The following is a 25,308-nucleotide window of genomic DNA, read 5'->3' as shown; positions in this document are numbered from 1 at the left end:
TGTCTGATTTAAATTAGCTGGACAATGAGAAATATACTCCTTTATTCAGCAGGGTTACCAAATATCAGATTAGATTATCCTGAAAATAACTATTTCAATCCTTTGAATGAGAATAAGAATTAGTCACAGTTCTCTGATTGCAGAAAAATCAATATCACTAGGCGGTGTCAGCACACGCAGTGAACTGACAGAACAAGCAGTAATCAACCATTAATTCACACTGTATTGTTCAATAAATATTTACCACCAGACTTCACTTTGGGATACTATTTTCAAGCTGAATTCAATGAGGTGAGAAGAAACGGGATAACAAGGTCCTATAGGTATATTTTGTAGTAGTACTTACATTCAACAATGAAACCGTAGGCATCCCTTATTAAACTTAATTAAAACTTGATTAGCAGAAGCAATCATTTACAGTATTTGAAGAGGAAATAATGTGAAGGAAAAGTCACATCTTCACTGTCCCTATGATCTTTGAAATTCCTCCATTCAGCAATGGATTAAGTATTAAACAAGCTAAGACAGCATATGTGTGTTTTTCATAGCAACAGTCACACAGGCCTTACAGCCTTGTGTACAAGTTCCTGGTTTTCATAATGCCCATGCTACTTCTATATGAATATATTTTCTATGTTTAATAAAAACATGCTACTAGAAGCAAATACATGTGTCTTGTGAAGGCCAGTGTGAGACTCTGAAAGTGGTATATTCATGTCATATTTAATCCAATTATTTTGTCCCTTAGGGTAAATGTGTCCAAGAACAATTAACAAATTTGACAGTTGTATATTAAAGAGTTTATTGTATTGCATATACATATACATTTATTGTATATGTGTTTGCATTAGAGTGCAGATTTTGCAATTAAGACTAAAAGAACTGAACATAAGCCTTTAAAACATGAATATTTGTCCAATACATTTTTGAAGCCAAGAATTAAACATCCTTTCACAATTTCAGGATTACCTATTAATACTCAAATGAATTTCATACATAAATTATTTTCCAGTGGAACTCCACACACCCATAATTCCAAGTATCCTTTAGTTCACAAAAAAGTGAAAAGATAAAGAAGTCCTTTTTAGATATTGGCCTAGATTTGTTGTTCTACCATTTCATTTATAGAATTACCGTAAACAAAAAGCCATGAAACAGCACCCCTGGAGCAGATAGGATCAAGGGCCTTGCTCAAGCGGTATCTTGGCAGTGCTGGGGCTTGAACCCCCAACCTTTCAGTCAGTAACCCAAAGCCTTAACCACTGAGCAACCACTGGTCTGTCTTATGAGTTACATCAAGTAATCAAGTAACAGATAGAGAATTGCAGGTGACCACTTTTTTTTCAGTGCAGCTGCAGCAGCAGCCATGATACAGTGACTATGATAAAGATTATTTAATAGGTAAAGGTTGAGTGTTGTTTAGTGATAAGTTCTGTCAGCTAAAATAAGACTACTTGACCTTTTTTGATATATTCACCCTTTCCTTTAAAAGCTGCTTATGTAAAAGTTTGTTTGTTAAATTGACTTCATCTTATCTGAGACTGAGAGCAACTTAATTTGATTATAACAGTTTATTCAACATGTTTACATGCTAATAGAAAATTAGTTTACAAAATCTAAATAATTATTACACATTGTAGACCAAACATATATGCAGTTTCGGAAGGCACTGCAGTACCAAATGCGGCTGTTGCCAACATCCGTACTAACCAGATCTTATGGTCATTGTTTTATACTCATTTACATTTAGGTACATAACTAGTAACCTTCCATATTTCTCTTTGTGAAAGAAATGTGAGCAAGTCACATCTCAAAACAGTAAATTGTAGCAAAGTACTTAGTTCAATTTTAGTTATCATGACAAATTTGCTTACTTATGATAAGGACTGGGCTGGGCTGTGGTTGTGTTTAATGTCCTCTTGCTCTAGAGTTTATCCATGAATGCAAATATATGATAAATATAAATATTGTTCTGCTTTATAATTATATTTTATGCAACAACATATACATATGCACTATAACTGAATGCGAAACACAAAGTAATATTATGATAATAAAACATTCGCAAAACTTTTTTTGCAGGACATACAGTATAAAAATCTCAATATAACGAAACTATCCAGGTGACAGCTATATGATAGCTTATCTTGACAACAGACCGAGTCTGCAAACAGCTCCATTTGGCAAATTATCAGTGCAGTAATTCATTCATGTTGTACGCAAAAGGAATGGTTTTGCATTGGTGCAGTCACTTCCTTTACAACAGCTGCTGTACTTTTTGCATCCAAAGACAAGTTTAACCACATTGTTGTTTAACAAAATTGAACAATATAGACAACAAAAAAAATCCAATGTACTCGATCTCCCATATATAAAATGAGGGCATTCCTTTAATGTCATGAGAGGTCCACACTCTCATACTCAGCATGGTCTGAATCCTCAATTTCCATCCCCGGTACTAAGCTGTAATATTCAGTGGACTGTGTCAGGTATGCTTTCTCCCGATCAGCTGAGTCCTTCATCACCTCGCTCACACTCACTGCATCCAGGTCCTGCTTGCCTGCAGTCCCTTTAGTGGAGCAAGTGGACGATGGACGGGCCAGCGAGTCCACAGAGCCCAGTTTGATCTCCACCTCCTCATAGATGTCCTGAGTGCTGTCTAGCAGGGTGGACGAGGGCTGAAGCATCATCTGGTTCCTCAGTATGACCTCCTTTCCACTGTCTACAGATGCTGGTGACTCCCCAGTGGGCAGTTTGGCATGTGGCCACCATCCATTGCACTGTGAGCTGCTGGACCTTTTGCGAGCTGGACTGAAAGACAGGGTCTCTTTCCTTTTCTTCTTCCTGCCACAGCACCAGCAGAGCACCAAACTGAGGAGAAGGAGAAGAGGAAGAAGAATGAAGAGAGCCGTCAGGTTGGCCAATTGGCACATGTCACTTCTCTGCAAAGACCATACCGCCCGTCCTGCAAGCTTTTGAGGAGAGGCACAGGTCAGATTAACAACTAGATCCTGAAAGCTGCTAGAGTTTTCATGTTGATCACCCTGAAGCCCTTCCCACAGTGTGCATGTGCAAGCCCAGGGATTTTCAAAGAGCTCCACATGTTGTAGAGACGGCTTAAAGAGCGAGCCCGGGAGAGAGCTCAGCTGGTTCCGTCCAAGGATCAGCACCCGCAGGTTGTCGGAGTTCTGCAGAAATTGGTCGGGTAGATGTGTCAGATAATTAATTCCCAGGTCCAGCACTTCTAGACTATAGGCTTTGGTGAGGAAGTCAGCTGGAAGAGATGACAATTTGTTCTGGCTAAGATATAGCTCTCTTAAGAAAGTCTCTCCAACTTCACTGTGATCAATGTGACTGATATTACAGTTAGTAAGATCCAAAACTTGCAGGTGTGTCTGAAATGAAAAAGCCACCCAAGGCACCTGGTTGAATGTGGATCCCGAGTTGTTTAAGCAGCAGGTGTCCTTAGGTATATTTGATGGAAATTCAGTCAAAATGGTGGCTGCTGGACACCCACATTCCCCAGATCTTCCTTCAGTCACGAGCACCATAAGGAGAGTGAACAATCCCCAAAATAAGGTAAGTCCTACAAGAGAGAAACACAAGCATAAGATAAATCATAAAATTTGTCACATTTATGTTACAATACCAGTTGAATATCTGGACAGTGGACACACTTGACTGAATTTATGCTTTTCCTGATCTTAATCCTTTTGATCTAAAGACATCTGCTTAAATGCTTGAATTTATATTTGTACACAATGGATGGAGTTGGACAGTTAAGGACAAGCAGCCAACAAGTGCATACATGGAAACTCCTTCAATACTGTTTAAAAAGCATCCCAGGTGGATACATCACAAAGTAGGTTAAGAGAATGCGAAAAGTGTGCAGAGCTGTAATAGGCAAAGGGTGGAAATCATGACGAAGCTAAAATGTAAAATACTTCGATTTTTCTTTTTTTTTATATATATTTTTTGATTTAGCATTTTGGTTAGAAACAATATACTTCCATCTGTGTTATTTCGTAGCTGTGATTTTGTTTTTTAAATATGGTAAATGGAACTAAGTATGCTCCATCTTTCAGTGTTTGTACAAACAGGTAGTCCTGTCCCAAACATTAGTTGAGCCAGAAGTTAACATGTCAGATTGCTCTAACAAACAAATAAATGTTTTGACACTTTTTCGGTATGTGAACAAACAAATTGCTTTTAGGAGAAAGTACTTTAAGAATGAAAAAATTTACACACTTCACAGATGTCAAACTACATCTTATTCTACATATACTGTATATCTGAAGAGCTGAATATACCAAATGTCTCATGCATGCCTAATCTATTCTCTCTCTTTCTGTTATGTTCTTGGTTGACCTCCAGGGATCTGTTAGCTCAGGTTGAGCAGAGCGCTAAATTTCCTGTGTGCATAGCAACACTGCTGGGTCTTCGACACTGTTGTCATTTGTGTGAGAGCTGGCATGGTGATGAGTTGACTCTGGGATCAGGAGTCCACAGTTCATGGAGAAACATCTTATCTGGCAACCATATGCCTCATTGTTGGTTGGAAACCGAACAAATACAAAGCAAGCATATACTTTGATGGCTGAGGTGCAAGACAATGAGCCTCCATCAGCTAGTGATTTAATGTTCATGTACTAAACATAAGAATATACTAACAATTCTAAAGCTATGACAACATAGAATGTATGCAAGCACTGATTATTGACAGTAATCACTGCCTTTAGAACAATATGACATTCATCCATTTTACTTATTTGTAAATTGTTACTTTTATTTTATTTTTTTACATTATTGGTAAATGGTTTTAGCAATTTGGTAATTGTCGATTCATTTCAGAAACTATTATAAATGTTGTTGTCTTTTAGAGAACTGTGTTTCAATATCTTTTTTCCTGCACTGCAGAGAACTGCACATCTTAAATCCAGCAGTATAGCACTGGCATCCAACTTTCCTGATGTAACCAATGGGAGTAGAATGTGCATACCATCTGACATCACAGAGCATCCTCACCAGGAACAAGGCATGAGAAACCAGGCCAAACATACAGTACTGCTGAAACACTCATTTCATTATAGATATTATCTACAGGTGTGTGTTTACCCATCACCAGCCTTAATACAACTGTAACTATAACCATTTGGGAATTTCATCGGTACATGTTCAGAATATGTAATAAATAAAAATTTTATAAAGGCAATCAAAAAGTTAGCTAATATTATTATAAGAGCAATAACATGGAATAGAGCAGTTAGACCATTTAGAGATTTAATCTAATATGCCCAATCCAACATTAAATCCATAAATTCATAAAGTGCTCTAAATGATTTCTTTTAAGCACTTAATGCCATTTGAGGGAAACAATTATAGCTTAAATAACATCTTGGTATTGACTCAGCATGCAAGTCCTAACAAAACAAGAGCCCAAAGTTTGAGCCAAGTAGATAAGTGCTGATCTCTGTTTCAAACACATTTTCACTATATTAGTGAGGAAATGACGCAATGGTTTGTGTACAGCTGAGGTTTTCCTTTATATGTTAGTGGATCTAACTGAAACAGTCTTCAATACAGCATGAGAACACAATTTCTGAGCAATTATTTCGGAATGACTGTTGATTGCTGTCAACAACAATCAGACAACGTGGTGTTTTTTATGTGCTCTGGAATAAATAAACATGTAAACTGATTTTCTTTAAAATCACGTCTGGCATTCTGACTGATTGAGTTATCCATATATTGTGTAAAGAGGATCAATTCTGTGGGGTTAAAGGTAAAAGTGCGTTTGTAGCGCAAGGTTTGTTATACCTAAAACGGCGGGGAAAGGGGAGAATGTTACATGCACACTAATAAGTTATCCTCCTAATGTGTGACCGAATGCATTAAAGCGATGGGTAGGCTATATTCAAACTTACCCCACATGACCTCATGCAACAACAATGCGCGCTGCTACACCCATTCCGCCAATTTCCTCTTGAGATAACGGAGCTTTTATTTTCCTCAAGCGCAACTTCACAATGGGCCTGGTTAACACTGATGAAATACAATATAAAATCCTCGAAACACAATCTAATTTTCATTGCAAGGCAGAAAACGTCAACCTTATGATGTGTCTAATTCTGAAATGTATTTGTATAGCCTAATGACCAAAAGACCAAATACTCTGCCGGAGCAATATAAACTTCTCGCAACTAAACTTCTCTCAGGCAACTACAGTACATAGATGTATTCAGAGGCAAGCTATAGTGAACATAGTGCGAATAGCATGTACATGTGACGCTTACCTTCAGGGGTCATTGTGAGCTGTTGCTCCTATGATAGAGCTGTCATTCAGATCAGTGCAACACAAAAGCGCTGAGAGCAGCTCTGTCGCGTCACTACTGTATGTGCGCTGCCTGGGTGTGCCTAGATCTAACACAGACTGGAATGTGGAAATTCGGCTTCCTGTGCCTGTGTTTGAGAGAGTGTTGGGGATACAGTAGCTATAGGGAAACTTTGACCACTTTGAAACTAAGTGACATAACACAGTGAGAAAGGGGAACGTGCCTGAGCAGACTTTCATCGTTTGCTTTATTGCGCACTCTCTGGTGCAATCATTAAATCACTGTTTAAAAAATGTTTTATTCACATTTCTTGCATAAAATGGAATTCTATTGAATAAAATAGAAAAATACATTTAGAAAGCGATAATTTAAGAGGGCCCAAATTAAATATGTTGCTTGAAGGCAACAATGGAAAGAATGAAATAAAGTTTTTTGTTTATTATTATTTATTATAAAGTGGGGAGTGACTCGTGAGTAACTACATTTTGTGGCTGTCAGAATATTAAAAATGGTATTAAAACAGCAATGTATAATGCTGTTCAACAATTAATATACATTTTAGTTTAAAAAAAACTTCTGCTGTATTACACATGTAAAATTAGTTTTTCATAAATGTAACATAAATGCTGAAAAAAGTAGATAGTTTGATGTAATTTTAAAAAGCAAAACAATAATAATAATAAAAAAAATTCCCACTGCAGTGAGTGCACCATGCTAGAAAAATTAAATAAAAAACTTTTTTGTTTTATTCAAAACCATCCCTTTATAACTCACCATGTTACTGCCATCTTATGCATCATGTGCTTGCAAAGTAATAAAAAAGGGTTTGTTACCGAAAGGCAACACGGTATAATAGAGAATTGAAACATCCTGTTGAGGAATAATCTGCTAAATCTTTTTATTTATTTATTATTATTTTACTCCCCAATTTGGTATGCCCAATTCCCAATGCGCTCTAAGTCCTTGTGGTGGTGTAGCGACTCCACGTGGCAGTGGAGGAATATCAGTTGCCTCCGCTTCTGAGACAGTCAATCGGCGCATTTTATCACGTGGCTTGTTGAGCGCGTTACCACAGAGACATTTCGCGTGTGGAGGCTTCATACCATCCACCGCGGCATCCACGCACACTCCCCACAGAGAACAAACCACATTATAGTGGCCACAAGGAGGTTACCCCATATGACTCTACCCTCCTTAGCAACATAATCTGCTAATTCTGATTCTATTCTAAAAAAAAAAGTGAAAAATTAAGAAAATTTTGCTATAAAAGCTCAAACTTAATTTTAGAACAATATAATCAAAAAGACGGATTATTAAGAGAAAGTAGAGCTATGCATCAAAAGATGACAATTTTTCAAGTGTTCTATTCAAGCAAACCGCAAGGTGGCGGCATACCAACAGATCATAGTTTAGCGAAGTCTTCTGTAAAACTGCACACTGAAGCAAAGTCCACTTTTATTGCTTGGGTTTTTCTAATGGTAACACTATACTAGAAAGCAAAATAAATTAGTCAAAATGAACAAAAAAACATTGGCAAAGTCTCTTTCCTCTTCGGTTTATTTGAGAAAGACAAAATGGTAGCCTACATAATGTAATGTTGAAGAAAAATACAACATAAATATTACTTAAAGAATCGTGTCCTGTTACTAACTCATTGTAAACAGTATCACTCCTTAATCTTATTCTCTGGGCAAACTAAACATAAAAATTCCACTGTTTTGAATCCAAACATAAGGCTGCATCATCATTATCAGTACCAAAGTTGCAGAATTTCTCTTTCAAGAGCACAGCTGTCATTAAAGGTCTGACTCACTGCTCAAGGAATCTTTGAGAGGATATTGCCCAAGCAAAGTGTTTTTCACACAGTTCTGTTGTGATTGGAGAATCTTTATCCAGAATTCCACTTCCTTAATCACCCATGTCTTAATGTATCGTCACCAGTTTTTAAACCATTCCTCCACAGATCTGACTGAGGCAACGGTCATAGATCCCAACTGGAACATGGAGGGGGGTGATGCCCACTCACTGGCTGTGCATCCTGGGTTAGGATGTGGCCTGTCAATAAAGAGAACCTTTGTAGGATTTACTATATTTTTGAAAAAAGTAAAAGAATATATATTTTTTTAAATCAAGGTAACAAAGCATTAATATTTTCGAGCTCATAATATCTAAAAATAATTAATTATAATAACAATAGTCTTAATATTTGTCCTCAGTACACTTAACCCTGCTTTGTTTGGCCAATTTGGATTTGTTTGTTCACTACAAGCTAATATAGACTGTTGTTCATCCAAGAAATTCTTGTCCAGCCAATTATCAAAAAGTTTCATTTGTACAAGTTCATGGCTCATATGAAGTGCGCTCTGTCAATCTCGTCTTTGAAGAAGAGATGTGTCATCTTGCCAAGCGAAGGCATGGTGACCTCTAAACTTAATACAGAGCTCTGAACATCATCAAACAACAAATAACTAACTAATGAAAAAAATCAACAATGACAGCATAATGAGTCAGCAAACAGCACAAGCCTCTATAACATTTATTCATGTTGCAATGTATTCTGTGAGACTGCAAATCAGCAACATTGTTCAATTTCAAACTGTTTGTTCAGATGACTGTTAACTAATGGGACATTTGGGGAATAATGCAAAAACCTTGTTTTTATGTAGATTTAACGTAAGTTAGATCACTGTATCTTCGTAACATTATTATTTTTTTTACAGTATTAGACCAGAAATGGAGGTAAAGAGTTGATGAGAAATGACTGACATGAACATACCAGAGGAATTTATACAGGTTAAAGGGAATCCATTTTGGTCAAAATTGTGCAGATCATCTCTTCCATTACTGCAAATCTGCTCAACTCCATTAAAAGTGGCCTGAAAAACTAGAGAGAAAAAAACAGTCATTGTGCACTATTTTTAAGATTTATGCATTTCAGTGTCATAAAATTCCATCAGACTGAATTGGATAATCCTTAAAATTAAAATATTAAATTTTGACCAAATGTAGGTTTTATTATTTTATTTTGTTAAAGATCACTAATTTGATAAATGTGTATATCTGAAAAATAGGCTAAAATATATTAACAGGATTAGCTAAATACAATTCAATAACAGTAGTCCCATCTGTTTTATTTGAACAATACCTGATATTAGTTGATATCGTTATTCTGCTCTGGCTGCAAAACCAAGCTTAATACATCTACATTAACCCAATAAAATAGAAGGAACACATATTTTAAATGACATAACATCAATATTTAATTAAAGGATTTCTGGACCATCCTAAAAATCACATTGTGTTTACAAAGGGGTCTAAACATCGTCTCTCCAGCTTAAGTCCTGGCTAACACGCACATGGATCTGATTAAATGATCTAATTTAGTGGTTTTCAAACTGTCACTGAACACTGATTTAACAGAGCCAGATTTAAATCATTACCACTTGTTATTATAAACTAACCACATAGACAATGGGAAACAAGCAAATGCAACCATACATTTTTAACAGCAACAATGGCCATCTTCATGAAACACTATGTGTACCCGTAAGGCCATCCTGAAAAGGCTGTCAAAGTGGTTGAAGTATTGTCCCCAGACTTCAGTCCACCTACTTTGCTGACTAACGCTGCCTCGTTTAGAAAAGTTTATGCATATTCCACCATCAGTGCCAACAACTTGTCAGTTTGCGGAAATACATTTGTGAAAAAAGTTGGGAGTATAAACTGCCATAAATGTTTTTTTTTCAGACACTAATGAATGTAATACAGAATAGTTTACAAACCTTGGTGATTTATTGGTACTTCATTAAACATCTGGTTGAGTTTTTGATGTGGGTTTAAGATGAAGTTGTGCTTGTCAGACACAGCATGGAGCTCATTTGTACCACTGACCAGGCTGATTCCACAAACCAGAGGAGAAAGTCTGAAAGAAGACAGCAGTTGACTTAAAAATGTAATGTATGTGAAATCATGAATGCTTAACATCTCTTAAGTTCATTCACAATCTACAATATAAGATATGGCTATACTATTTTTTTTAATTACAATTTAACAACTAATGAGGCCATTCTAGGGACTTCTTTCAATTCACATGGACATATTGTACATGTATGGATCAAACAGAATCAAGTATTTCACAAAGGATTTATGAAATATATGGTAAAAACACAGACAATTGGGGGAAAATTTCTTAAGAAAGGTAGAAATATGGAATAGCCACAATGTCTTATGTCTTACTTGTACAGTTGTGGCCAAAAATATTGGCACCCTTGGTAAATATGAGCAAAGAAGGCTGTGAAAAAAAATCTGCATAATTTATACTTTGATTTTTCATTCCAAAAATTCACAAAAATCTAACCTTTAATTGAAGAAAAACAATTGAAAGAGAGGAAATATCTCATTATTAAATAAATATTTATCTCCAAAACATGTTGGCCACAATTACTGGCACACCTAGAAATTATTATGAGTAAAATATATAGTAAGTATATTCCCATTCATATTTAAAAATTGTTTGTGCAACTGGGTGACTAGGAACATGAAATTATTAAGCCATGACTTCCTGTTTCAAAGGGGTATAAATATGAGGTAACACACAGGTAAAGTTCCTTTAATCATCAATCACAGTGGGTTAGACTAAATAATTTAGTTCTGATGTGAGGCAATAGGTTGTTGAGCTCCACAAAATGGGAAGTGGCTAAAAGAAAATTGTCAAAGCAATTCCACCATCAAGGCAATAATTAACATGTTCCAATCGACTGGAGATGTTAAGAATTGGCCTGGAAAGGACGTGTGTCAATATTGTCTCCACGCACAGTGCCAAAAATTCTCCAAGGATCACAGCTGGAGAATTGCAGCAATGATCTTCCAGCAGAACAATGATCCAAAACAAATATCAAAATCAACACAAAAATGGTTCACTGACCTGAACCCCATAGAAAACCTGTGGGGCGAACTAAAGAGGGGAGTCCACCAGCGTGGACCTCTGAATTTAAAGGATCTGGAGAGATTCTGTATAGAGGAATGGTCTCAGATCCCTTGCCAGGTGTTCTCCAACCTCATTAGGCATTATAGTACAAGACCCAGAGCTGTTGCCTTGTCAAAGGGAGGTAGTAAAATGTATTAAATAAAAGGGTACCAATAATTATGGTCAATGCTTTTTGGAGGAAAATATGTATTTAATAATGAGCTATTTCCCCTCTTTCAATTGTTTTTCTTCAATTAAAGGTTAGATTTTTGTGAATTCTTTGAATCAAAGATCAAAAGGACAAACGAAGCAGATTTTTTTCACAGACTTCTTTGCTCATATTTACCAAGGGTGCCAATATTCTTGGCCACAACTGTATATCCATTTTGCACCTTATTATTTATTATCTTCAATTAAAATACTAAATAACAAGATGAAGATGCAAAAAGAATATTTCTTTTGGAGTGTTTTTATTTGAGGTATTTTATGTGTCTGTATACTCTTAAATAAGGCATTATGTTTATAGTTTTATAATGTATTCTTTAAGATTTGTTGAGATGTTTTAACTGTTATTAATATTTACCACTCTTTTTTATAAAACATATATATATGTGTTGTACTGTATGTGCACAACACCACAATTCCAAGATAGATTTTACTTCAGAGACAAAGTATTTGAATCTGTTTCAGTTCTATTCGCTGATTTTTATGCTAGTTTTTAGCCCCAGCTTAACAACCATTCAGAAATAACGGAAATTCAGCTCAGAATTTGGTCAAGTGCACAGAAAATAAAATGTCTCCAGTTATCAAGTGCCTTTTACGTGGTGTTGTGTTCGATCAGTGGGCTACACAGTAAGAGGGGCCAATATGTACAGTGTATGGGAGCCCTGCAGCTCTGCCATGTGTGTTGTGTCCCAATGGAGCGGTTGTCAACACAAACTCAGAAAACAGGTCCACTCTTCATATTTTTACAGCCAGCCTCTCTATACACACTAATCACAGCCAGCTGCCAGCACCCACCCTTAGGCAGGAATGAGAGGAATCTTTCATGCAATGTTTAAAATCCCCAATTTACGCATCACACTGATTCTCTTGGTTGTCAGTGCGTTATTTTCGCCAGCACTCTGTAGTAAACGACTTGCTTAAAGAAGGCTGAGTAGAGTATTCTGTCATGTTTGAAGAGCCCAATAAAACTGAATGTAAGGGTTCAGATATACACAACAGGAACATTTATTCTAGAATTATGTGGATCCAATGATCCTCTTTTTAAGTACACAGGTTACCACATATACCAAACACATACACTGGTCAAGATAATTTAATATTGTATTTTTAAGTAACTCTAATTCTATATAGATACAATAGCAAAATAAAAAGGCTGATCTACTTTCAAAAGGAAGAAGAACATGCATTCCATATCTTTTGTTGTGACATCAATGGCAGTGTGTCCAATCAAACTCTACTGTATTTTGCCGGAATTCACTTGGTAGAAGGTTGCCAAGTTAGGCAGATTCCAACATGGACAAAATGACACAATGTAAAAACATACGGTCAGATGCACAGATGCTGTCTCAACCTGCTGGGCTTTATTTCCTGCTGCACCTCCACCAGTGCCTTCAGTCATCCAGCAATGGGGCCATCACCTGGGATCCACTCATCACAGCTGTATCACCCCATTAATCCCGGAACATCTCCTGGTGGTGTGGCAGCAGTCAGGAACATCTCCCTGCCATCCCCACAGCTGGACACCATATCCTTTCCATTGTTTCTAGCTCCTTCATCCCCATCAAAAAATTCCTCCTTTAAAGATCATACCATGCAGCCAGGGTTCGAGCCACCCTCCATGAGCAGACCTACACTACATCCAAGGCATGTTAGAAAATGCTTTTTTCCAAGACAAGCTTTCAGAATACACCTACCAACTTCTAATGCCTATCCGTTAACCAATCCCACAAAAGAGTAAGTGGAAGAGCGGCATGAGAGGTGTCGTGGAAAAACAAAAAACAATATCTTTCAACCATGTCAGTCCACTGGCGGCCATCTTTAGAACATTCCCGGGAAGCTATTTCCAGTCATGACAGTGTAGCTCTTATCTACTTTAATAGGGAAAGACGAAATCCCCTAAACTGTTGGTCTAGATTACGATCAAAAAACATATTTCAAATTAGCAGTAAAATCTGAAAACACTGGTCTCATAAATTGTATCGTAATCTTTACCTCAGGTTAGTCTTAAATGTGCAATTCTCCCAGCTTGCATAGATAATGCACATTCTCAAGATGATTGACAGGTGATGTCTGCATATAAAAGATGATTGGCTCTTTTAAATGTAAGATGGGACTTCCTTTCTACATCAGTTGAACATTGGGTGCTAGAGCTCCTTGGTTGAGTGTTCCAATTTCTCCTATTCATTTTAAAAGTGGCCCGTCTCTGAAATTATTCAGACTAAATTAATTACAAGTTTATCTGCAAGAAGATTTAACATGGTTTTGTGCAGTGAATTATTGGCTGCTGGGAGCATGAAACAATATTAAGACATAATTATTATACCACCATCATAAACCAACTAATACATTTCAGTGTTTAGTTTTAAGGACATTTTGTATGATAAATAATTTTGGTTCTGGGTAGGGTTGCCACTTGATGTCCAATGTAAAATTTGGGTCCTAAAACAAAACTGTAAACTATCAAAATGACTTATTCTTTTGGCAAGAACACTGAATAGCAAAGACTGATGAAAGCCTAAATATTGTTTCCAGAGGAACTATAAATTATATACTATGCCACATCTTATGGCAGAAATAAGTCAAGGCAGCATCTTTTTCTGATAACTGCTTTATAAGCTATAATAGTTTCATTTTAAACAAATGCCAAACACATTCACCAGGTCATTCAATAGCCTCATATTTCATAACAAGGTTTTGAACTAACAACAAAACTCTCAAAATAATCAAAGCATCCTAAATCGTTACATCTTACCAACATATTTATATACAGTATATACTGTATATATACACTACTGTGCAACAGTTTTAGGCACTTGTGAAAAATGTTGCATGGTGAGGATGTCTTCAAAAATAATTACATAAATAGTTTTCACGTAGCCATTGTAGCCACATTATAATAGTTATCATGCAAATTCCAGTAAACATAAAAAAGTGAAATCAATAATTGATTAAATCAATATTCGTGTGACCACCTTTGCATTTAAAACAGCACCGATTCTCCTTGGTACACCTGGACACAGTTATTCTTGGTTGTTGGCAGATAGGACGTCCCAAGTTTCTTGGAGAATTCGCCACAGTTCTTCTATCTATTTAGGCTGTTTAGGATGTTGACTTTATTTTGGCATCAAAAAAACTGAGCCTTTATGTGTTTTGAATCCATCTTAAGATAGCTGGTAACTGACAAACATGAATTGTGTCATGAATTGTTTAGGAAGTTCTGCTGAGATGCTAGTTGATAAATCAGATTTCCAGTTCACTGCCATAAAATGATTGTTGTTTACATAATACAAATCATGACACATGTTCTCTTTCCATGTGTTTGGATAAGTAAGTACAGTAACAAACACTGTCCTGTTTGTGTTAAGTGACAACAAAGATCTTTTCAAGCTGAGGTTTGTAATTCTAAAGTTTGCGCCATAAACATAATGAAACAGAATTGCACAAATAATGACTGTTTTTTATTCCCTGTTTCCTAAACAATCCCCATCTGCCATTAGTTGGACATGCATAGAACCCCACCCCAAACTCACACCATTGGTTGGGCAAAAGTTACTGTTTAGGACTTGTTAGGATGCTCAAGCAAGACTATCAAGTTTTGAAAGCACCACAGTGCTTTTGGAGAAATGAACCTTCAATTGGCTTACTTAGAGCTGACTCTGCATATGAGACTGGGATTTAAAAAGTGTTTTAACACTGAAAACATTACACATTTCAGCTTAATGATAAAGAAAAATAATGTAGCAAATTAAAATAGTCATGTCCACAAAGCTTATAGCGACCATGCAAATTATACTCAGACTGAGGGTATTTAAATTTTCCATATGGAATTAGATAATGAAGAAATTAAGATCAGATCAAATCACTTCTCAATCTGCAAATATTTGCATGACAGCACAATAGCAATAGATAAAGTAGAGGTCACGGGTTATCTGTTTGTTGTAAAAAGACCCATGCAAATGCATTATGATTATGATTATAGTTTTCAAGTGAAGAAACATGTGCTGCCGCTCTTCATAATGACATCATTCTCAGGGCAGGGAGAATCTGCCATATCGACCATGTTATTTTAATCGAACAACACATGCACATGTTGCTAACACTGCCAGTTACTGCTCTTGAAGAATCAATTATACAGTATATGTGTTGCATATGACTCTAACAGTCACTGACAAATAGCCAAATAGTCACAAATAAAATTGGTCCATATATATTGAAGAGACAAGCTGGACTAGTCCATGTTGTATGTTTTTAAAAATGTATGTTTTCACAATGTTCTGAAGACAAGCCTTTCAGAATTCAGTCAGCCATTATTTTACCTAGATATCCTGCCCAACTCTTGAAATGCAGCAGTCCCTAATCACATTTACCATGTACATATTTTCAGATGTGTTGATCCTTACCTCGGCTGATTAATCTTGTTATTGGGTAGATGGTTGTGGAGGCTAATACTGCAGTGTCTGGTGGATTGCTCCAGATTCATATTGATGGATCCTGATAAGACTCTGCTGAACGATTCATCATCCGCAGAGTATGCTGTAAACCCATCAGAACAAAAAGGATCTCTTTAATTTCTCTAAGGTCACTTTAATACATTAACTGTTTTTTATAGAGAGCAATGAGAATAAATGGACAGTGAATGGAGAATTTTGCTTAGAGGTAGAGACACACAAAAATCTCATGTTGCTTTAAATAGGACTTTCTTTTACCACATGGACCACATTAATAGAACTTTTAAGGCGCTTTTTTTGACAGACCCGGTCCCCATTCAATTTCATTATATAATGTAGAAGAGAATGGTCATGATATTCTTCAAAACTTCTCCTTTTGTGTTAAAACAACAAAATAAGGAAAAAACAAATGGGTTCGGAATGAGTGAGTAAATGATGAAATAGTAAATGATGTACATTTTAGGGTTAAATTCTTTTAAATCTCCTGAAGTCCTCTAGAAAAGAGAGTCAAATGAGGGCATCCCAGTCGTCATACCGAATATAGAAATGTCACATGATGCGTTTTGCTAAATTTGACTGATTCAGTAGCAGATAAAAAAAATAAAAAAAACATGTTAAAGATGTTACATGGAGTGGTGGTGGTGTAGTGGGCTAAAGCACATATCTGTTAATCAGAAGGTCACTGGTTCGAGCCCCACGACCACCACCATTGTGTCCTTGAGCACGTCACTTAACTCCAGGTTGCTCCGGGGGGATTTTCCCTGTAATAAGTGCACTGTAAGTCGCTTTGGATAAAAGCGTCTGCCAAATGCATAAATGTAAATGTAAAGAAATCTAAAATCATTAGGTTCATTAAAGAATTATTCCTAGAGAGTGCTCTAAAATGAAAAACCAACCATTGCCTAAACTGATCAGGAAGCAAGCGTCACAATGTAGTATTTAAATATCACCTATTCCTCCTGATCTAACATTCATCAAGGTTAAAAATGAGTAATGTAGGCAGTTCTGCTTGCTGAAGTAAATCATCTTTTACAACCACTCTTAAGCTGAAACACTGAGTTGTTTGTTTCTCATTCAGCAGAATCAGACCACTGAAATATCTGCGGCTTCTGTCTGCCTGCCACATCTCTTCAAAAAGTAGTGAGCAGTCTAAGGGAATTAGTGCAGACAGCCCTCCTGGATTTTCACATCAGGTGTTGGCTAAAGGAGCTTTGCTCTGTCTGACAGCTTCTTGACTCAGTCACAAGCATTTGAAGGGAAAAGCGGCTGGAATGGAACAGATTCTGGAGAGTGCGAGAGACGTGCGTGGGGCTGGCCGCTTGCCAACCGTGGGTGCCCAGTGACTGAATAAACACTGCTCTTTTGAGCTCATGGAACATCTGATGTCAGAAATAGTATGTAGTGCAAATGATGGGTATAGGGAATGAGGAAGGGAGAGGACAAGGCTAGTCTGAGAACATTCTCCCTCATACACATCTGTAATGCTAGATGGCATTTACACATAAAAGAAATTTCAACCGACAAACATAGGCACACAGTGCACTTGGATTTAAAAAAAAGTGGATAGTGTAGAATTATACAGTGTGATGTTCTATAATGTCATCTTTCACTAACATTGGGTGCATCTACACTCATTGACCACTTTATTTGGTACATCTGTACACTCTCATGCAATTATCTAATTAGCCAAATGTGTGGCAGCAGTACAATCCATAAAATCATACAGATACGTGTCAGGAGCATCAGTTGATGTTCACATTAACCATCAGAATGGGGAAAAATATGATCTCAGTGATTTCGATCGTGGCATGATTTTTGGTGCCAGATGAGCTCCATTGTGGTGCCATTCTGAATAAACTCTAGAGACTTAAGAGTGAAAATTCCAGGGGTCCGCGGTTACCTAAATACTCAAACCAGTCAGTCTAGCACCAAAAATCATGCCAAGGATGCTAAATCACTGAGCTCACATTTGTCCCCATTCTGATGGTTGATGTGAAGATTATCTGAAGCTCCTGTCCCATATCTGCATGATGTTATACATTACACTGCTGTCGCACGATTGGCTGATTAAATAATCACATGAAGAAGTAGGTGTAGAGGTGTACCTAATAATAGTGCATATACCTCTTTAGCTAATCATGACACCCAAAAATGAAAATTCTATCAACATTTACTCACCCTAATGTCATTCAAAACCTTATGATTCATCAGCTGTTATGTCAGTGAGTGCGTTTACATTTTTAAACTGATTATGTTTATTAAGTTGACAACGTATGTGGTCTTGTAAACAAATTAAATGGCTTTCAATCATCGGTGTAGTTGAATAAACCGCTTGACACGGGTAGGTTTGCCATTACACAGATTCCGCTTTACATGTAAATGCTTTTACCAGAGTTCTTACGGACTTATCCAATGTACTCACACGTTGTGCACATGCCTCTTCACGGTTTGACGTCAAAAACTGAGAATAACTCGGTTATTTCAAATGTCACGTAAACATGCGTTTCATGCTTTGTTGGATTTTTTAAATAAGCTGATTTATGTGAGTTATCATTTGATTGGTGTTCATGCAAAAAGGCTCAATGAGCTGATTTGTTAATGAATCATTCAGGCCGGTTTTGTGATAACCAATCAATTGAAAAGATGGAACTCAAAATAAATTATTCGATTGCAAATCGGACATCGCTACTTCTTTCATAAATGTGACAAAGAGAGCTAGGCAGGAATGCTAAAGTTTTTGTTAATTTTAACGGCATGAAAATCAGTGACCATTACAGTCTAATTTTCCAAATTTCTCCTTATGTGTTCCAAGGAAGAAAGCAAGTCATACAGAAAGTCTTACACAATGTACGCAGGAATTATTTGGTACTTTTACATTCAGTAGTACAATACAAGCTCTTGAAAGGGTTCTCAGGCCTTCTACCAAAGTCAAAAGCTCAATTCAGTGAAGGCACACGAAGACCATTCAAGAATAAACCTACCAGTAAAGCTTTCCTGATGAATCTTAGTGAGGGAGCTGGAACACCTGTGGTCTGGGATGTGTACTGAAGGAGTAGATCCATGGAGATGCTGCAGGCCAAAGCACACATCCACAACTTCCTGCTCCACCTTATTACGTAGCTGGCCCTGTCGTACCACAGAAAGCATATAAATAGTGGAGACCAGGGCAAGATGTCACACTTTTAACTCCAGTGAATGTTTAAAATCAATTACTGTATAGCCAGATACTTATGTCTCGACTACAAAAAAAGCAGTTTAACATTTTCACCATTAATGCCCAGGAATATATATATATATATATATATATATATATATATATATATATATATATATATATATATATATATATATATATATATATATATAGTTGACTGAACATGCATTAACCTTTTTTGAAACTCACCCCAGTAGTGGGGAATGTTGTCAGACTATATGGGGAAAGTTGTCATAATCGAATCTGTCATGAAACCAGTGGAGGGACACATTCCCCATAACACAACACTACATTCACTTATGTAACACAGAATAAAATCTATGCCTTTCTTTTAAACCACACCTGCATTAAATATCCTTGTTTATAGGCTTGTTTAAATGTAAATAGTAAAACAATTATTAAACAAAATTTGTATTAAGCAAAAAACAACTGAAACAACAAAAATGAATGGAAGAAAATTTCGATAAATTGTATACATTTATGACATTCACAACACGTGACAACCTGCCCTGTTAAAAATTTAATAAAATGGTCCGACCTGACATTCATGAAAACTGTCTTTTTTCTTTAGAACAAATTAAAACCTTTTGGTAAACATCTGCTTTATTAATATAGTTGACCCTTGCCTTAATGTATGCTAGTGTGATTTGATTATCTTCACTTGTTTACCCAAGAGCTATTCCAAAAATATGATGATGGTAAAAAATGTCCCTTTTGAGGGCAGAATTCACATAAATGTTTCTAATTTAAGAGGGGTTTTGAACTAGGTATTTGAGACTAATATACAAAACTTCCAGTAGACTAAATATTAACATTCCTGAGATATAGCCCTAGTGACAACTTACCATTGTGACAACTAGCCCCAGTCACCGCTATACCTCTGATGTGCTACTCTGATAAAGCAGACAACACAGCCTATTGCTCAGAACACATCTCTGGAAAGAGATACTGTCTGACTGAGTGCAACAAAGTCCCATTGTGGCTGAAACAACTTTCTGTTCCTGATTCATTGCAGCATTCAGTGGAGCTGGTGGTGAACATGTTTGTTATTTGCATGTCACATCTGGCCTCCTGAGGAACATCACTGCACTGCTTATTAACTATATTACGGGTCGGGAACACATGTGCTCTTGCTTAGAGTTCCAAAGCCATGGGAATACACAAAGATCTGCCTCATTCTTCTTTGTTTGAGAGCAGGAACAGCCCATAAAACAATAGGCATTTTCATTAAGGATCCCTGGGATATAGAAGATTAGTGATGAAGTTAATGCATTAAACGATGTGACTTCATTTTTCAGGTCATTAAGCTTATCAAATTATATGCACATTGCATGTTATTTTAGATTAAGTTATAATGAGACTCTTGATATAAAACTAACAAACACTTAAGAATGTTACCTTGTCCTGTGCCTGCAGGGCTTTACTGAAGTGGGCCTTGACGTGTTTGCGCAAAGAGCTGGGGTCCGTATAGCGTTTGGTGCACCCTGGGAGCTGACAAGCATATGGCTTCTGCAAGGAGTACGACAAAAATGAATGAAGCACGAGCCACAGCAGAAGAGAAAATCATGAATTATTAGTCACTCAGATGCATTAGAATTAACTGCTTTATGAACAGTGAACTAATGAATGAAAATATCCCTATATGGCACAGCGTTGGCATATGGCAAAAAATAATTATTCTTAAATTGCATTGTTGGAATTAAAAGGGCAGTTTTTTAATAACATTCTGTTTTTAAGCCATGTAACATTACATTTTCTGTGTTTTGACAAGGGTCACCCTTACAGGAAAGATGCAATCATGCTGAAATGCCCCTGAAAATTTCAATATTAAACACATTTCTTCTACAGTACATCTGGATTTTTATGCTGCATCATTGCTAATTTTAATAGATGTGTGTGTGTGTGTGTGTGTGTGTGTGTGTGTGTGTGTGTGTGTGTGTGTGTGTGTGTGTGTGTGTGTGTGTGTGTTCACAGATCAACTTTATTAAAGCAAAAATGGGAAGTATGAATGAAATTACATTTCCTCACCGGGACTTTTTATAGATAGTGGCATCAATTATATTATTGTAGTTTTTATTTATTTGTAAGTGGTTTTGTATTTATGAATAAATAACATAATTATTATTTGTTTCATATGTTTAGAAAAATTAACATAGTTGTATTTTACCGAAAGGCCAAAAAGGAGTGCGCACAACTACTCTGACAGTGAGAATGATCAATATTAAATGAAAACGGGGGGCCTGGGTAGCTCAGCAAGTATAGATGCTGACTATCACATATGGAGTCGCAAGTTCGAATCCAGGGCATGCTGAGTGACTCCAGTCAGGCTTCCTAAGCAGCCAATAGGTTGCTGGAAGGTAGTGACACATGGGGTAACATCCTCGTGGTGGCCATAATGTGGTTTGCTCTCAGTGGGGAGTGTGGCGAGTTGTGAGTGGATGCCGCGGAGAATAGCATGAAGCCTCCATACGCGTTAGGTCTCTGCGGTAACGCGCTCAACAAGCCACGTGATAAGATGCGTGGATTGATTGTCTCAAATGCAGATTTGTCCTCTGCCACCCAGATTGAGGTGGGTCACTACGCCACCACGAGGACCTAGAGCACATTGGGAATTGGGCATTCCAAATTGGGGAGAAAAAAAAAGAAAATCATTTTTAATGAGAAAGTGCTCCAAATGTATAAATATTTCCCAATTCATAAATGAAACATAAATTGGTTCAGAAGAGAAATTCATACTTTTTTTAAAATGTCTATTTGTAAAAAATTTATTCATTTATTGGAAAATAATGGCAACATTTCTCCAAAATGTAAGCATTGTTTCCCCCGAAAAATCTCAGGTCAAAACTATCTAGAGGGTTAAAATATAAAAAATTAATATGTACCACAATACATTAGTTATAAGATATAAGATACATAAAAAAAATTATCATTTATAGTGTTATGAAAATTATAGAACTACTCAGGTTTCTAAACTTACAATGTCTCTAGAACCGTTCATGACTTTAGAACTATGGAAAAAATGATGAGTATTTCAGATGCTTCACATAGCATACATACATCAAACTCATCCTCAACAGGATGTGACACAGGTGCGGGGGATACACAAAACCGACTTTGTAAATATTAGGATATCGCCACATCTGTCCATTCTAAACATTAACCACACGTCACCCTGTGCTGTACAAATTCTGAAAACAGCGGCAAGGCTATTAAGTAGTAATGACATGGAAACATAAGTTTCAACTGCGCATTCAGAAAGCATGATTGTCATAGAGAGTTGGGTGAGAAAGAAGAAAAGTGAAATGTAATAACTTTCCTAATGTCTTCACGCTGAGGATTAAACATTGTTTAAATTAATAACAAAGTGACAAAGATAACAACCCTGAACAATCACTCACACAAATGTGCTCCACTAATGTAGACTTGATACAATTTAATTTATATAGTGCCTTTCCAGAACTCAAGGGTACTTTAAAATAGTAACACAATAATACACAAACAAAGACACAGTTCAGATAGCACAGTCATTGAGAGTGAATACATAACACATTAAGATAAATAACACTGAGAAAACAAAAAAGTTTTAAGCTGAGATTTAAACTCAGTGATAGAAGAAATGCTGTGAATTGTCAGAGTGAATTCCATATATAAGGTGCTACTAAACTGAATGACCTGCCACCCATAGTAGAGCGGTTACTGAAACAGTGGCGGTGAATGAGTTGACCTAAAGGCAGTACATATATAATGAATAGTAGAGGTCCAAGAACCAATCCCTGAGGGACACCTAATTTCAGGGAAACAGTAGGTGACTGATAATTTTGCACTGAAATGTAAAACCGATCTATTTATGAAATATGAGATAGGTGCAGAGATGACAGAATCTCTGTTTCTCCAGAAGTTTGAGGAGTGGTCTGGCAAAAAACTAAAATCTGAAGCCTCATCTATAAAGCACTGGTGGACAGCATTCAACTTTTACTTGAAATAATTCAGGAAAGAACAACAAAGTTCATCAGATGCATGAACATCATGAACTGGAGTTTGGGTGAGCTTAACAAACAAAGTGTAAAAAAAAAACCTTAACAAAACCTTAAGTGTCAAACAAAATCTTAAGTGCCACAGCTGCCATCAAAAGCTTACTGACAGCAGTGAATGAAACCACCCTACTGTGAATAAATCAGCTCTGTTGATTTAAGTGTGCTGTGGAAACAGATATCACTCAAGGGCTGGTTGTTACACAGCTTTACAGGCTGGCACATGACCTAAAGTGGTAAAGCTGTAGAGAGATGAGCAACAAGGACTGGTAGCCGCTGAAGTGGTGCTCTTTTTTTCCCTCAAGTCATTAAAGTGAAAGAAGATCTCTCCGCAGTGATAGACTATAATTCCTTACTCTGAATTTATTGTAAATAAATCCGTTATTTTAGAGGACTACAACATCTGGAGAAAATGACAAGTAAGCTTCCCTCACTTGGTTGTTTTCATTAGTGGTGATATGGTTGATTATACCCTAATGCCTTAGAGTAGGAAGACAAAGGCAAAGACGTGAGGAGAAATACATTAATTTAAAGTGCATTTCGTTTAAACATGTAAACAGAAAGAGCTAATGAACATATTTTAACCATTCAGACTGAGGGGACACATGCCCATTGCTACATCCTGTGGTCCATACAATAGAGCATGGCACTAGAAATGCCAAGGCTGTGGATCTGACTCCCAGGAAACACATATACTGGAATAAGGTATACCCTGATTCAATTGCAAGTTGCTTTGTATAAAAACGCCTTCCTAATGAATAAATGTAAATGCGGACCCTCTCGCATTTTTTGAGCCAAATGGATTTCCAATGTAATTCTTTTTTACCATACAATGAAATTGCATGGTGATTAATGGCTGTCAAATGTAGATGCTTTATTATGAAATTGTATGTATTAACATTAAAATATATATATATTTTTTTTTATTTTAACCTGGGACTCCTTGCACGCCAGACCAGGGGTTTTAAACATTTTTGATACCAAGGATCCCCAAATATGGTGGTCCCCTTGTAAAGGACCCCCTTCTTAAAGTATAAAGGCATCTACTGTATACAGTTGAAGTCAGAAGTTTACATACACTTAGGTTGAAGTCATTAAAACACATTTTTGTACATTAAATACATTAAATATTAGCAAACTATAGTTTTGGCAAGTCTTTTAGGATATCAACTTTGTGCATGACTTTTGCACATGAACTTTTCAAACAATTGTTTACAGACAGATTGTTTCACTTTTAATTGACTATATCAAAATTCGAAAGGGTCAGAAGTTTACATACATTAATTTAACAGTGCCTTTAAGCAGCTTGGACAATTCCAGAAAATTATGTCAAGCCTTTAGACAATTAGCTTCTGATAGGAGGTTTACTGAATTGGAGGTGTACCTGTGGATGTATTTTAAAGCCTACCTTCATACTTTGTGCCTATTTGCTTGACATCATGGGGAAAAAAATTGTGGACCTCCACAAATCTGGTTCATCCTTGGGAACAATTTCCAAATGCCTGAAAGTACCACGTTCATCTGTACAATCAATAGTATGCAAGTATGCACCATGGGACCACACAGCCATCATATTTCTCAGAAAAGAGACACATTCTGTCTCCAAGAGATTAATGTAGTTTGGTGCAAAAAGTGCAAATCAATCTCAGAACAACAGCAAAGGACCTTGTGAAGAGGAGGAAACGGGTAGACAAGTATATATATCCACACTAAAACAAGTCCTATATCGACATAACTTGAAAGGCTGCTCTGCATGGAAGTAGCCACTGCTCCAAAACTACCATACGAAAGGCAGACTACAGTTTGCAAATGCACTTGGGGACAAAGGTCTGATTTTTTTAAGAAATGTCCTCTGTTCTAATGAATCAAAAACTGAACTGTTTGGCCATAATGACTATCGTTATGTTTGGAGGAAAAAGGGTGAGGCTTCCAAGCCGAAAAACACCATCCCAACCGTGAAGCATGAGGGTGGCAGCATCGTGTTGTGGGGTGCTTTTCTGCAGGAGGGACTGGTGCACTTCACAAAATAGATTGCATCATGAGTAAGGAAAATTATGTGGATATATTGACACGACAATCTCAAGACATCAGC

General features: G+C 36.7%; 2 protein-coding genes across 3 annotated transcripts in view; both read right to left on the bottom strand.

Annotated features, from left to right (window-relative positions):
- Positions 1–792: 792 nt before the first annotated feature.
- On the bottom strand, positions 793–6,434 carry LOC127645371 (uncharacterized). 2 transcript variants are annotated; one of them, XM_052128971.1, is made up of 3 exons: positions 6,294–6,434; positions 3,423–3,586; positions 793–3,188 (listed from the first exon to the last, which is right to left on the bottom strand). In XM_052128971.1, exons 1-3 carry the CDS (start codon positions 6,304–6,306, stop codon positions 2,397–2,399), a joined length of 969 nt encoding a protein of 322 aa, XP_051984931.1. In that variant the 5' UTR covers positions 6,307–6,434; the 3' UTR covers positions 793–2,396. The 2 variants fall into 2 exon arrangements, with proteins under 2 accessions (XP_051984931.1, XP_051984930.1); XM_052128970.1 differs by having other exon boundaries at positions 793–3,586; positions 6,294–6,431.
- Positions 6,435–7,878: 1,444 nt separating this feature from the next.
- The window catches only part of LOC127645416 (zinc finger protein 432-like), a 35,569-nt gene continuing 18,139 nt past the window's right edge, over positions 7,879–25,308 (bottom strand). Inside the window, exons 6-11 of the mRNA XM_052129026.1 lie at positions 20,584–20,694; positions 18,953–19,097; positions 15,924–16,056; positions 10,115–10,254; positions 9,109–9,216; positions 7,879–8,387 (exon numbers count right to left, since the gene is read on the bottom strand). Coding sequence (XP_051984986.1) covers positions 8,314–8,387; positions 9,109–9,216; positions 10,115–10,254; positions 15,924–16,056; positions 18,953–19,097; positions 20,584–20,694 — 711 coding nt within the window. The 3' untranslated portion in view covers positions 7,879–8,313. The remainder of the gene's footprint in view (positions 8,388–9,108; positions 9,217–10,114; positions 10,255–15,923; positions 16,057–18,952; positions 19,098–20,583; positions 20,695–25,308) is intronic.

The sequence above is a fragment of the Xyrauchen texanus genome, chromosome 6, assembly GCF_025860055.1.
Source record: "Xyrauchen texanus isolate HMW12.3.18 chromosome 6, RBS_HiC_50CHRs, whole genome shotgun sequence".
Classification (NCBI taxonomy): Eukaryota; Metazoa; Chordata; class Actinopteri; order Cypriniformes; family Catostomidae; genus Xyrauchen; species Xyrauchen texanus.
This window is presented reverse-complemented; position numbering and strand designations above follow the sequence as displayed.